Raw genomic sequence first — 15,688 nt, forward strand, 5'->3', positions numbered from 1 at the left:
CCCAGGTCCTATGATTGTGTTTAAGCACCCTTTATGTAGCTCCTAGAAAAAAAGTATATCATTGCCTTATATATTATGTGTATCGTGCCCATCGATTGCACGATACTATTTGATAGAATAATGATAAGTAGAATCATTGTTATGATAACATCTGAGTTGTTTGACCATTATTTTTATCCAGTCGAAGAGACATGATTCTGAACTACTGAAATTCACCTGGATGTCTAACTTTTCTATATTCAATGCCATTCAATGAAGAATTTTTGGCAATCCTTCAAGACAGTGTAAAATGGATTAAAAATCGTTGTTTCAGTTCAGCTGCCCATCTGTATTGGTCATTTAGATACATATACCGGTACATTTATCTGGTACCAGTAGGTACTACCATAACTAACTAAGCTAGGCTACCCAACGTCCTCTCAAGCAGAGTTGAAATAGACATTAGTCTTCTTCAAAGTATTTGATATGAATATCTGAATACTAGACAACACCGATATCTTAGCTCTTTTAAAATGATCAGTTCAAAGTTCGATTGATTCTACTACAGAAATACGAAACCACCAAGCAAGCTTTCAGTACAACCATGTCAGCAAGCCCATTTTTTGAATTTCTTTCTTGTTTATTTTTCTTGCACAGGAATATCCAAAACTGAGCCAAACATATTACAGTTTATTAGATTGTCTCGCACAAGACCATATGACATTCATCAGTAATTTAGAACTACAAGTATTTCTCTACATTCTATCTACAATATCCGAAGGTTTGACTGCTCTTGGTAAGTTACAATGGGTATACATCATTTATCCAGGTCATTCACAAAATCATCAATGTCATAAATTCTGTTGTTTGTAGTTAGGTACTTGCATTATCATTGATTCATACTAGATCTGACGTGTAACTTTGGTACTGAATAAAAAGTCCCACACTAAAAATGAAAAGTAATTCACTACGTTTATCAGACTGAAACCACAATATTTTTGCTGTTGACTAATGACCATCATCATCATGATAGTATTTTACAGCCATCATTGTGATGATGTCTTAGTCAGCAGCCAAAACATTGAGGTTTAAGTCTTAACATAAAGAATTATTTTTGACTGTCGGACCTTTTATTTACTTGATTTCGTATTGTATTTCGTGTAGAATTTTCTCCGCCAATGTGTAAGTATAGTTAACATCTCATGCGTTCTACAGAATAAAGTGACATGGCTTCGCGAACTTCAGTTGATATAATCCCCCGGATACCAGGCTGCTGTTTTTGCACTGGGATGATGGACTTTGAGAATGGCTTTTTCCGTGTGTTCACAAAATCATGATTTATTATTATCATTATTACTTTTATCAATGTAGTCTGGAGTTTGAAGGGTTAATGGATAGGGTGTCGAGATACAATACCGTAAACAACTATTCCATCTATCTAGTTTCTATGTTGATGGTAGGGAAGGCGGCATTCTCTCTTACAGGGATCTGAACATAATGATATTGAGAATCTGCTAACAGTATAGAAGCCTGCCATAATATAGCCGTTTCATAGCTATTGACAAAAACAAACCAATCAGGAGAAACTTGCCAGCATTTGTGCCTAATTTGACTCATGATAAGCACTGAAACACCTGCATTGAATGGTCTCTCACATGGATAAACAATGCTCATTTTAGGTGTCTACGGCCTCCTCCTTCCCTTGTCAAGGATGGCTTCGGCTGTTGTAGGAACTGATGTAATCCCCTGATTTAATCCTTTCCTACAGTATACAGTCACAACGACTGTATCGCTATTTCCAGTAAACTCACCAGCTATTCACAGAGAGTACACTAAGGTGCTTTCCTCTAACAACTAACCGCAAATTAATGGTAGGTGGTATTAAGGTCGAAGTATTGCAATTTCATCAAAGTAAAAAATTGATAATTTAATGAGGAAAATGGGGTATACTAAACAGCTTGATATGGCCTTAGTCATGAAAGTTGATAAAGCAAGAATGATTTATTTGAATGTATTTTTTTCAAAGGTTAGAATTAGATAAGACACGACAAGCTTGTAGTCAAAAGGCATCTTTTGATAACGCGAAAACAGCCACACTGATGGTTTGATATGGCAGCGGCTCATGCTTTTAGTAGAATCTTAATGACAATATGGTTCAACTCCAGTAAGGCAGGGTTGGATGAGGGGAGTCCTCAATGATATTTTTTCACACATACATATCCATTCCATCGATCTCTTATTATTTGGTAGCAGGTGTCGTATTTTTTCTAGGGAATATTGAGTTGTGACGATTCCTGTTCACCTGTGTTCACTCTTTTTTTCCTGGAGATGAGACTATAATAGACTGCTTGCTATGACAACAACACAATATTGCGTAGAATAATGTTTCGCTTCCAGTTGTCGAGAGTTGGATCAATTGAACTGAAATAACTCAGTCGGTTTTTATGGCCCATTCGCTTACTCAGAATTCTAAATCTGTACTGTTTATAATGTCCCCTGTTGCCACTTCTGGTTGAGCAAAATTCTGAAATACCTATGGCTTAAGTCTTCATTAACTACTGTACTGTACTAATCAAGTCCCATCTGTCAATTCCCGTCCAAGTATTCACTTTTCAAAGGTTAGAAATTGCGTCTTATGCAAAATGAGGTATCCCATCAGATAACGTAACCAACAGTTGGTCTTATACAGCCATGGATTTCTTTGAATAAACTTTGAAGAAGAGATTGACTTTTTTGACTTGATAGCATGTATTTGGTAAACATGTTAGTCGATTAATAATTGGTTCCAAAACAGGTCAATAACAACAATTTGGATGCTAGGTGATAAAATACATTGTCAATTCCAGAAAAATTTCGGGGTCAACTATGACAGGAGTAACACTTTCAGACACTTTCAAATCTTTGAGTAAGAGGGTCCAGAAAATACCCCCAATTACAACATATGTTTTTTATGTGGTGATATTTTTTACGGTGTCAAAAGGTAGCTAGATAATGGTAGAATTAGAAGAACATAACTATGAAAACGATATATTTTCATCAACAGTTTGTCAGTTTCTCGATGCTTATTGGAGAGAAAATGAATGATCGCATGTTTGTTGCTAGGAATAGTGTTTTTGGAAGTGTTCTTTTTTGAGTGAATTCTCAAAGTGTGTTTGTTGTCAATGTTGATCTTCTTAAGTCATTTATGTGAGTGTGTGCCAGTACCGTCACTATAAGCCGCGACCACACGACAACTAGTTAGACCGGTCTGAAACACTGTTGTTCAAACATGATTCAAAACATGGAAGTAAAACGGATGATGATTGCGACATACGAATACGAATATTTGATACACTCCAAACATTTCCATGGTATGGGAGGAAAATACAGTACTCAAAATCAATTACGTAAACGGTAATAAAAGCATTTAAAACTTAATAAATTGCAGAGGTTGCAACATCTACCGTAGAGATTCAGAATTACGATTTTGACCAGACCTGGTACCAGTTTCTGTCCACACACATTGATTTAGAAAGGTCAAAAATTTGGACCGGACCTGGTTCGCTCTTTTAGACCGTGCCAAATTAGACTGGTCTACACTAGATTGGTTCGATTTGAAACGGTATTTTTGCCCATTTGAAAGCTTGGTCGGGTCTACATTGGACTTGACTAAATTTAGACTGGTCTAAATTTCGTCGTGCGAACGCAGCTATTGTAATAGTGATCAACTATTTTTCCTGCAGGTTGTAGAATTGTATCATTGCTAATAAGATTCATATTCTAAAAACCCACTATGTACAAATTAAAATAATTTTAAAATCGAGAATTTATTTATTCAAAACAATCTAAAATATAAGAACACAATGTATCGATCTCACCCTAGAGATCATCGTCAGGTGTGAGATATTGACTAAAAACAGGAGTATATATACAGAGGAAAACAGGTTAGTTGAGTAAATTGGTGAATGAGTAAGTAATAAGTGTTTGGCAAGGCAAATGGCTTTTCTCCGCACAATTCTCTTCTTTCTAAGTATATTACTTCATGCCTTGCCAAACACTTATTACTTACTCATTTTTTTGAATGTTTGAATTTCTTTCATTTTTAATCGTGAAGGTTTCACTTCCGCATCTGGATAGAACACCAATCGCTTCCATGAACTGGCTAAGACTATGGCCCTGGTTTCTAGGCAACATGGTCTTGTCACATGAATCTAATTTTTGTGGAAAAATTGTGAATACCAACCAGAGATTTGACTCGCCATACAAAGTATCCAGGGATGAAAATCTTCCGTGGAGTCACGGATTTCCTCGGTTGAAAAGAATGAGTTTTTATCATTCTTGAGATTGATGTAGATCCGTTGAGATAATGATGGGGGGTTAGGTCTTGGGGAAAAGTTGAGAGATCGTATAAAACCCGTGCTACGATCTCTGAAATCTTTTTTTACAACATCATTGCGAAACACCGCCGTTGTCTAGAACCACTGTACAGATCAGTAATATCAAAAATTAATAAAGTCCTCTTTATGTATTTTTGATAATATATATACATGTAATAACGCTGCGCAGGAAATCTATATTTAGAATCTGAGGTCGCGCGCTTCAATTCATCCAACAAAGCATAGCCTATGTGCTCAATAAAAGTAGTGAATGTTTTAATCCTTTTCATGTACTCAAGGCATAAACAACAAACAATCAACCGCGTGGCAGCAGTCTTATTTTGTCATTGGAAAATGGGCATCAGACGTGCCAAAAACTCCTTGAAATTTCAAAATTTAATAGAAATAGAAGGTTTACAGGTGACTCCCACTTTCAGTTCAGCCTGAGCTCCATGGTAAGGCAGAACTTAGGAATGGTCATCGACTTGAAAAAAAGGCATGGGATTATACCGTCCTCTTGAAGGGTTAGGCGCTCCTACCCTTCCCTGAGTTGATGTTTCATTCCAGTGATATGACCTGGGAATGAATCTGGCTAATGTAGAACAGTTGGGGGGCTGGGAATATCACAATTTTTCAAATAGAATTTGTCTTCTCTAGCTTCTTCTTACCAGTACAGGTTATTCCCTTCCCTCCCCTTTCTGGTCAAGCTGGTAAGATATAATGATATGCTGAAAAGGTGTTGCAAGGTACAACTAATGCTGATCTGTATGACGCATGGTTTAATGTACCTATTTTTTTCCTGATGTACATGTATGTCTCTCTGTCTTTGATGCCTCTCAATGATTTAACTGAAGTTGTAAAATAGTGCTTGAATAAGAAAATTGCTTTGCGAAAATGGAAATGTTTGCAACTTGCGTTGACATTTTATCCTCTCTTATCTCAGTAGTTACCTCTGGTAAGCAGCTTTAACCCATTCATGCCATTTTTGGTTCGAAGAATGAGAACCTAAGCTATGGTCAAGTTGCAGTCATGAAGTCACGTGACAGGATCGGAAGATTTCTTTTTCAGATTGAGTGATACGCCCCAATGAAATAGGTCCACATACGTAATTCGCTTGTCTTAAGAATATTAAAATTATCATGATAAATATATTCAAATATTCTGAATTATATCAATTTTTTAAATCATGCGTAATGAACGCCGATTTAGCGGTTAAAACAAATCATTACATCTACTTGCGCATAAATACACCATCAATGCTGAGTCTGTTAAAGCGCCAGTACCCGTACGTACAGCCATACACACGTTGACGCCAACACGCTTCCACTTCAAAAGTTAAGAACAAAATTTTAGAAATATTTGTTATGCGATTTACACCAAATAAACCTTTAAAGTAAGGTATTTAGCATTGGATATTATGCCGAAAATTCCAGATTGATACACTACATAGTTTTTCAAGTAAGCGCATTTTTAGTGTTAACTAATTATGTTGATTGACAGGCAGGCTCAGCTGTGCGCCTCGATTGATGACGTCAGATATAAACAATAACATTACCACGTGTGCAATGCAAACGGAAAACAAATTGAATTTTTTTAAACAAACTTCTCTAATGGAATATCAATTTCTTTTCATAATTTGCCTTTCTTTTATGTAATACATAATTTATACATCAGACTTTGCTTCGAACCTCAGAACTTCAAAGTCCTCTTGTCTATAACGGTAATGATGAATTTGTATCATTTCTTCCCATATTCATCTTCAAGCATACCTCCGATTTAGGTGTTAAATTGTTTGTGTCAATGTTTACGATCTCTTTTTTTTCAAATTTGTTTCCCTTCTTGATGCATCTTCTACACATGATGGAAATGATATTTTTTCGGAGTTGGGTAGTCAGTGTATGTTGTCCGGGTAAGAGCTGGCCATTCTCCCTTGGCTAGACTGCCATTGCAGGAAACCCTGCTTGATTAGCCCTGGTACACATGTACTTGAGTTCCTTAGCTGCAAGAAAATGTGCCACAGCAATCAGATGGCCTGTTGCATAATCATTAAGCCAATTCATGGATAAATAGAATAACCAGGTACACATGCCAGCCGAGGGAGGATGGAGCTGGTAGACTGGTGGTAGCTGCAGATTGCACACCGATCATGGCTATTGGATCTGAACCAAATTTTTCAGGAACGTTTCTCGTTTATGTTTTAAAGCGGAAAAATATGCATAGAATGAAATGTAACACTTGGTATGACTGGTATGATGATAAAGTTTTTTCTGTTAGATTTAGAAAATTGTCGAGCTGTGGCTTAGTTCATGTAGTAAAGCAAAATCAACTTAATATACCTTAGATTTGAAGTGACATGTATTTTGATTGCATATTTTATTCATTCATCAATGTCAATGGTTAAGTGACACTAGTCATCCTTAACTGTCGCAAATGCCACAAAGTTAAACTTACTTTTTGTCCTGTTAGTCAAGACTAGCCATGGTTGTTTTCATTTTTTTGCTTTGAAAACATTTGATGTTATTAAAGATAATCTTCCAATGGTGACCTATAGTCACCAAATGTGTAAGATTTGTGGACCTGTTGTTCATTATTTACAACATCATTGCAAAACACCACTGAGTGCCACTCATTATTGATCTTTTCTTTTATATTTAGATACAATGGTATGTGCTGGTTGCTGTGCTACACTGGACAATATAATCACTTATCTATTTAATAAACTGACTAAAAAACATAAGAAACCGCATCCAAATGCTGTGCAAGATAGTGAAGCTTTCCTTCGTATTCTAGAATTACATCCTGATATATTGAGAGGGGTAAGCTAAATGTAATATGGAATATTTCAGGTTCTATGAATACATGCTATTATTTATTTGTGGTTTATTGAATGCCAGTACATGTACTTGAAATGCGTATCAACTAAGAGAGAGAGAGGCGCAGTGGCCGAGTGGTTTAAAACGCACTGGTCTTGTCAATCCAGGGTTTATGGGTTCAAACGCTGGTGGCGTCAGAGTTTCTAGGTCGAAGGTTCTCTGCCCCATTGGGAAAAGTAAACATGGAATCCACTTTTAATGCCCTGCGTGGTGCTTAGAAGGTTGAGGGTGTTCAGTTAATGCCTGACAAATGTGTTATTTTCAATTTTCATCTAGCTGTTAATCTCTGAATCCTACATCTAATCATTAGACATTAAGATTTAATGAACTCGGTTTAATCTCTAGGATTTGTATTCCACCCAATTTTCATTCATCTTTTGAATATTGTAAAAATTATCGATAGATTTTAATTGAAATTCAGTTTTTGATGCTGCAGACCTGGCTCTTGGTAGTCAATTCAGTATTACAGCCAGTGGCCAGGTTCAGCTCGGGTAACCTCCTTGCTATCTGACTACGACTTGGAAGCAACTCAGGGTTTACCGCTCAAAATCCAGTTGCTTCCTAATCATTGTCTACTGATTAGTAGCCCTGCCCTTCTGTGTAAGCGACCAAAATTTTGTTTTTCGGTCTGTACCACTTAATTGTTCCTACACAAAGCTATAGCTGCCTTTATTAAACTGTTTTGATATTTGTTATCATGCTACCGTTATGCATGTAACATAATTAGTGAATTGAGTGTATTATTTAACCTACTTAAAAATGTCAAATCCCACTTGCTTGAATTAATATGTTGTTACATTCGACGTTTCGAAATGAAACAGTTTCTCTGAATTGTTCTTCTATTGTTACAGATGTTGTCCACCGTATTGAACATAATAATGTTTGAAGATTGTCGCAACCAGTGGTCAATGTCGAGACCACTGTTAGGGCTTATACTTCTAAATGAAGAGGTTTGTAAAAAACTAATTAACCTCTAATGGAAATCTGCACCTTGGTCGAATGCAGGAAAATCGAGATAGATGGCTACCTCACAAGGTGTTATCATCAAATTCCCCTACAGATTTGTTTACAACATATTCGCTTAAAGCCATCACACGCCTTTATCTGAGTATGAAGGTATCTTCCCTGCCACAAACGATTCAGATTGAGGTTCAATAATAAATACCGCGGGACGAACACTTTTTGTCGATCTTAAAATAGGGATTGACCCTGTTATTTATTAAAATAGAACACTTAATGCCGGCATGGATGCCAGGTTATCATGCCCTAGATCTAGAATTTCCTTTCCCAATGCTTGGGTGACATTAATATATCATGTTTATATTGAAACCTAACAACAAGTCGACCAATCAGCAATCGCGTTACAAAATGCATGCGTAACTATGCATTCAAATAGCATTTACTTCCACATTCAAAAAGCTGGTTTATATTGAATTTCAATTTACAGGATGATAGAAATAGATCAGTTGTTGGCATCAATCAAACATGCCAAAAGACAATATTGTTTCGGGTTTAGAAATATGCTAATTTCTATCTGGGTTTAGCTGGGCGACAGGTATGCACATTCAATACAATTCAGGCTAAATCATTGAACAGAAAAATTAAATTCATTTCCAGCATGAATGAAAATCTTACATTTAGACTAATTGACCCAAAGTCTGTAGTCCTACCAACCACAGTATCTGTACATTAACTTGCAGATGTAAAGCATCAACCGCTTAACACCGTACTAGAGTATAATCTACCGATACTTGTTTTGTTAATTGTTTTGGTGTATGTGATAGCAAGACAAATTTTATCACTCAATTATACAATAATAGAGAAGGACAAGCACATGTTGGCTGCGGCCGAATAGGGATCCTGTGCCCTTGTGGAAAACTAACATTGTTAATAATGAAGCCATGTAGCCATGAAGCCATAAAGACCATGTAGAATGATTACACAATCTTATGTCTTACGTTATTTTCAGTACTTCGATGAACTGCGACAATCAATCATCAGTAGTCAATCCGTCGACAAACAGGCAGACATGGCTCAATGTTTTGAGAAACTCATGGAAGGCATTGAAAGGTCATTGCTCATGAAAAACAGAGACAGGTTAGTGAAGATCTCTATTTTGTACTGGAAGTACTGAACCTGGTGTATGGTGTGTGACTCGAATGTAGGTAAAATTCCCCCGGTAAATATCCCCCCGGTAAAAATCTCACACGGTAAAAATGCCCCCAATTTCAGTTTTCTGTCAAATTTAAGTAAAAAACCTAAATGAAAATAGATAATACTTTTTACAATAATACTTACAGATAGGTACACAGATATATTGTTATTACTTTTAAACTAGATTTCTTCATAGAAATGTTCAGATATACGATAATATCATTTTTATGCACGTTTCTAGCTAAAAGTCACAGAATAATGTCATATTTATGCACGTAGCTTGGTCAAAGTCATTGATTATCCAAGGTGAATATTGTGAAAAACATTTGAAATGTTTGAAAACTACTATAAGTTTTTCAACATAATAATTTTGAAGTATTGTGTTGAATATTGCTGTGAAATCAAATTTGGGGGGAGTTTTACCAGGGGGGATTTTCCTGTTACCGTGTGACTCTTCTACTACGCTGCACTATTTTCTGCATGTTTTAGGGGATGTGTATGTTACGGACAAAGATCTAACTGCAGTATATATATATTTCAAAGTGATTTTTATGATGGGCACATCGCAGTGATAACATTCATTAAGCCCGTATTATACTGTCAGAGGTTGTTATTTTATAATACGAGATTCGACTACGAGTTCACCATAGATTATTGCCAATTTTTTTATACCGCTCATTTGATGATATGATTCATGACCTGTATTTCAAAAGCCCAACTTAGTATCTCAAAAGACATTGATAAAGCCCATAGGCAATTGTTCATTATTGTTATCATACTTTATCCATACACTTTTGCAGATTTACTCAGAATTTGTCAGTTTTCCGGCGAGACATGAACAATACATTAAAATCAGCGGCTAACAATACCAGTGCGACGTCTGTGAATTCGAGTGATATGATGAGCTAGCGAAGTATTACCAAGCCTGGTTCTCGTGAACTGAAAGTGATGTATTTTTTATCATCAACTCTGATAAGGATAATGATAATGATTACTACAATGATGAAATTCTCTTTATAAAAGAACTGAATAATTGTTTGTATGATTGGTACTGTCTGAGGTTGAGTGGTTCAACTGTATTTGGCTTGTCAATGCTTATAGATTCATACAAATATCTACTGGGCAAAACGTCGGCAAATGAATGTATATATGGAAGTGTGATTGTACTCTAAGTTTGCTGTCTTTTTTACAAATAGAAAGACTCCATATAGAAAGAAAATTGTAAAACTCATTCGAGCCAATTTAGTTACATAGGTATTGATTTGCTTTCACAAATGTATCCAATGTGGGTGGCTCTGATGATATCCAAATCATGGCCTTCGGAACCATCCAATTCTTTGCCACTTGGTACATTATGTTTTGGCATCAGTTGAAAATTTCCATCAAAATTTTGCAGGTTCTCTATTGCGATGATGAATAATGAGAGGGCTACATTAGCGAATATTTTTACCAAGGGGAACGTTCATAAAGTACATGCACAAGCTATAGATAGGGCGTCAAAAGCGTACAATCTGTGTATGTACATGTAGCTAGCTAAGTAGTTCGCAAAAGAAGAGGTTGAAATATTGCTGTAGTATGTATTGCAATCAGAAGACTTAAAAGCAAAATTTAAATGCAAATTATCAATCCCTAGCTGATCGAATGCCAGAATTCCTAATGTACATTGTAAATTGTACCCATTTTATACAATTCTCTTAACCTCGTCATTCCTAATCACAATTCTGCCAACTATTTAGTTATTGCATGTGAAAGCAGTTTTTATGGAGAGACAAAACATTGCAGATCCCACTATCTTTTCTACTCACTTCTACTCTGTATTTGGTAAATATACCATGGAAAGTTTTGTCGTTCGTAGATGGAATCATTTATTTTTGGAAGTTCTCAACATGCTTTGACATACTGTCTCGCAATTTCAGTTTTTACTGAATTATGACCAAATCATGATGAATGAATTAATCATCTGCCAATGACTTATGCGCTGTCTGTAAATGCAGCCCGGGTTCACTCGCTATATAGTATTCCAGTCTTTGTATTTTTGTTGTTTGGCCTCTTTATTTAATTACTTTGAGTACGGATTTCCGGGGAAAAAATGGAAGGGTGAAGGAAAGAATACAAGATAAGACATTTTACTATCACATGATACATTTTGAAATTGGGCAGGGGAAAAATAACAATAGATTTTTTGTATTAAGTATTTTCCACAAAATCTTGGACTGGAAAGATCATACAGAGAATGAAAATTGTTTTGAATTGAATTCAAATGAGGGGAGAAATGAAGAAAACTAATTTTTTGCAAATAATTAGATGTGAAATTAAGACTAAAGCATCAAGAAAAAAAGTTTTTGAGAAGTTATGATCTAAACATGACTGAAGAAAAATGTTTATTTCCTTCATGATACATTACGTGGGGCACATATAAGAAGTTACCTTAGCTCGGGTACTATACTGCTAAACATTTTGAGTCACGTGGCTCGTGGTGGCGCCACCGTACGGTAGTGGATATTCCAAAAAATGTTTAGCGGTATAGTTCCCAAGCTAAGGTAACTTCTAATATTTGCCCCATGTAAGTATCCCTCAGAAATACAAATTTTACTCCAGAAAATTATGATTTTTCAAACGATGTTTTTGTTGGAATTCCAGGAGACATCCATACTCCAAATGATTAAAGAAAGACCTTACTATACCGGTGCAAGCATTCACTTTTTTGTGTACATAACGCTCATTATGCTAGTTTGAGAATTTTCCTGTCTAGGCAAAATCATCAATGTGTTCTGAAAAAACATTTGAGTCAAAAATGTTTGATGTTTATTGTGATTCGATGCTATTTAATCAGGCTAAGGTCAAAATCCTGCCGTCAATATGAAAGATATGTCTCATCGGTCTGTAGCTTCTTGTTTTGATGCAAGCATCTGTGAAAGACTGAACCCCCAGTGTAAGCCATTCGATATTTCTTCATTCGCCATACGTGAGGCATTTGAGTAGGATTCACTATTATAGTTATGAGTCAGGCATTCTACCATGATGAGATTTTAGTCAATTTTAATGCATACATGGATTCAAAATAAATTCTACATCAATTTCAATCTGCCAAATTTGCTGTAACGGTATAGAATACCAGTAGTATTGTTCGAACGCCTGTCATATGCCTTACACAGGCGGTTCAGGTCTTTCCTTGATGGCTGCGTAAATGAGATGAGTGTGTTCATTAGTTACTAACAGTAGTCCCCCAACCAATCTGACTGTATGTTACGTGCAAACATTTGACAACCACCGCTTAAAATCATTCTGATAATATAATGTATAAACTCGTTGAAAATCAGGCACAATTGGAATGGATATCAATTATCATTTACGGTGAGGCGTCCCATGATGAAATTCTGAAAAATGAGCTTACTTTACCAACTGTACTTTTTACCGGTTGATTTAGCATGTTGATACTTTGGCCAAGTTCACCACCACCAACTGATAGGTAAGTAACTATAGTTGGGGGTCCCAGGAGTCCTTCTCAGAAAAATTAGATGCAATGAGTAGCATTTCCGAGCATCTGACATATTAGGTTGAATACTGAAGGAAGTTTTGCTTCTTTTTCCTTGAATTTGGCTTTGAATCAAGTGAGTTTGGCATATTTCTTTAAAAAGAAGCTCAAAATTTCGGTCAGATTCAAGGCAGACGTATAGGCCTACAGCATATATACAGGCTATATACAGGCCTGCTCCTTGCCAGTACCCAATTTTACTTAATGCAATTTTGAGTGAAAAATGTTAGCGTGCACCAACTTTGAGGTATCCTCATAATTCATATTTCATCTTTAGGAACAGCCAGGTGATTTTTGTTCTAGATCTCTCTGTAAGGTAGGAAATAATGTCGCAGAAGAGAATTCATCATAACAAAATGTGATTCTCCCTACGACAAGTTACAATATCTCAACAAAGGTGTTCAGATCAGATAGATTTTTGGTTAATGAGTCAACCTCGGTTTTTGGATGATGACTCCGACTCGATTTCTGGGTTATGTAGGTATCAACATCTGTTAATCCTTTCACCAGCTTTTTACTAGTACAGTGTCCCCTCATTACAACAAACTTTTAGGCACCCGGAAATGTATTTGTTATAACCGATCATTCATTATATCCAGTATGAAGCCATTAGAATTGTCGTATTTGGGATGAAATGCTAGGCTTTTAATGTAATCTGTTCAACTATGGCCTACCGCATTCTTTAGTTGGGAAGTTTATTGAATCAGAAGCTAGTGACAGTTTTTTTCAACAACTTGATTCTCATTTATGAAAATGATTTGATGTTTGTGTCTATAACATTGGATATGAGTTTAGGGGTAAGATTGATATGAAAAAAGATGTGTTAAAATCCAAGAAATGGTCTTGTCAAAATGTTTTGATCCTCTTTTTCTGCCATATAATAGTCAGTTATAATAGCTCATAATAGTCTTTACTATCTCATGATTTCATAATTCCCTAGCAATGGCTTCATTTTTTCTATCCTCATATATTACTACTAAATATACAATATACTTTTTTTAGTCATGGATGATTAACCGAGGTTGACTGTTTCTTGCCTCAATCAGACCGCGGCCGATTCTATTTTCTGTACACTTTTGAATAGATATTGTCAATTTTTGCTCAATGGGTATGATATGTTAATGTGTGCTGTTTTTTAAACTGGTTGGAATTCCAATAGCTGAAAAAAGGGCCGTTAACTAAGTATATATAAAATGTCCTACAGTTTTCGCCACTTTCTGGAAAATTAATGCTAGCTGATTAGTTCTCTGATTTCATCAGGCACCAGCGGTTATGAAACGGGGTTATAATGTTTGTACACTCCATTGTTATAAAGCATTAGATTTCAATTTAGAAGAAGCACTACGCTAGAGCATGTAATAACTATGGGCTCGGTGAAAATACCAGTCTGGTGGCCTAGTTTCAAGACACAATTCTAGCTGAAATAAGTTAAGTTTTCATTGTTGTAGATGTATGTAGTGTGACCAAAGATTTGAGTTAAACGCTTGTGTGATTATAGCTCAACTCTTTCTGAAACTGGCCCCAATATTTGTAAGTATCACCAGTTATTTATTTCATCTAATGTCTCTAGTGAATAAACTGGGTTTTGATGAAAGATGGGAACGGGTTAAGCTTGTAAAGCTTGTCCTATATTGCTCATATTTTCGTTTAGAAATACAGTATTCCCTCTGGCAGACCCTTTCCAGGATAGCATTAAACACTTAAGAAGGAAAGGAATTTTAGTCCTTTTTGATATTAACGCAATAACTACTGCAACTGTATCTGTCATCAAAATAAAGCTTCTTTTAAACAGAGCATGCTTTTTCTAGCTAGTTTTTGAGCCTTTAGTCTGGCTTATGTCGACAAGCAAAGCGACGCCTACCGACGCAACTGAGAGCAACCGCGATCACAGCCTAGCTTATGTCGACTGTGCTCCGATGCGCAGCAACTGAGGCCTACCAGCGGGATACGAGACCCTCCCAGTTGCTTACCTGCTTATGTCGGTTGCGATTACTAGCAACTGCGGGAGCTCAAATGGTCACGTGATACACATTTTGAGAATTAATTTGAATTATTGGGAAATGTGTTTCTATTAGAAAAGCTATTTCTTTAAGACTTTGATCTTTCTGATTCTGTTTTGAATACAACGTGCTAGCGACATTATATAAAGATGGCCGCTCACACCATTAGTTCTAACAATTTCGTTTCTAGATCTTCGGTCCAGTCCACTGCCGTGCTGAAGGTTTGGTTTACGTTTTGAACTACTTGAATTTTAAAGTTTATGACTAATTACGAATGACGCTAACTAGCGGTGATAATTTGTGCTATGTATATGTGGTCTCTCATTGGCTGGAATTGCTGCGCTCAGTTCCGTCGCGTCGCAGATGAGCTTATGTCAGCTGCGATCGAAAGCAACTGTCCGCCTACCGTAGGCTGGAGTAGAACATGGGCAACTAGCCGCATACGGCTTGTGACGAGTCGGTAGGCGTCAGGTTGCCGTTGCAAGCCGGCTTATGTCGAACCGATCGCGCAGCAACTGGTGGCCTCTCGTAGGCCGCTAATCGGCGATAAACCCAGTTGCATCAGTAGGTGTCGCGTTGCTCGTCGACATAAGCCAGCCTTTAGAGAACATATCTGGATCCCATAACAGTGCTCTTGTATATTCGCTTGTGCAGATTTTGCTAAAACGTCTGCTTGGTAAGTGTGATTGATGAATAGGGATATCATGAAGTGACGATGAAAGGCTTTAAAATGGTCTGGTTTCAATCCCTGCCATGGAAATTGCTTGCTTTAGAGAATACTGTATGGTGTGT

At 36.5% G+C, this 15,688-nt stretch overlaps 1 protein-coding gene across 1 annotated transcript in view; it reads left to right on the plus strand.

The window, feature by feature from the left end:
• LOC141900775 (exportin-7-like) overlaps window positions 1-15,688 on the plus strand; it is a 35,583-nt gene extending 19,895 nt beyond the window's left edge. Inside the window, exons 24-29 of the mRNA XM_074787805.1 lie at window positions 637-775; window positions 6,990-7,150; window positions 8,059-8,157; window positions 9,177-9,304; window positions 10,162-10,306; window positions 10,758-15,688. Coding sequence (XP_074643906.1) covers window positions 637-775; window positions 6,990-7,150; window positions 8,059-8,157; window positions 9,177-9,304; window positions 10,162-10,270 — 636 coding nt within the window. The 3' untranslated portion in view covers window positions 10,271-10,306; window positions 10,758-15,688. The remainder of the gene's footprint in view (window positions 1-636; window positions 776-6,989; window positions 7,151-8,058; window positions 8,158-9,176; window positions 9,305-10,161; window positions 10,307-10,757) is intronic.

The sequence above is a fragment of the Tubulanus polymorphus genome, chromosome 2, assembly GCF_964204645.1.
Source record: "Tubulanus polymorphus chromosome 2, tnTubPoly1.2, whole genome shotgun sequence".
Taxonomy (NCBI): Eukaryota; Metazoa; Nemertea; class Palaeonemertea; order Tubulaniformes; family Tubulanidae; genus Tubulanus; species Tubulanus polymorphus.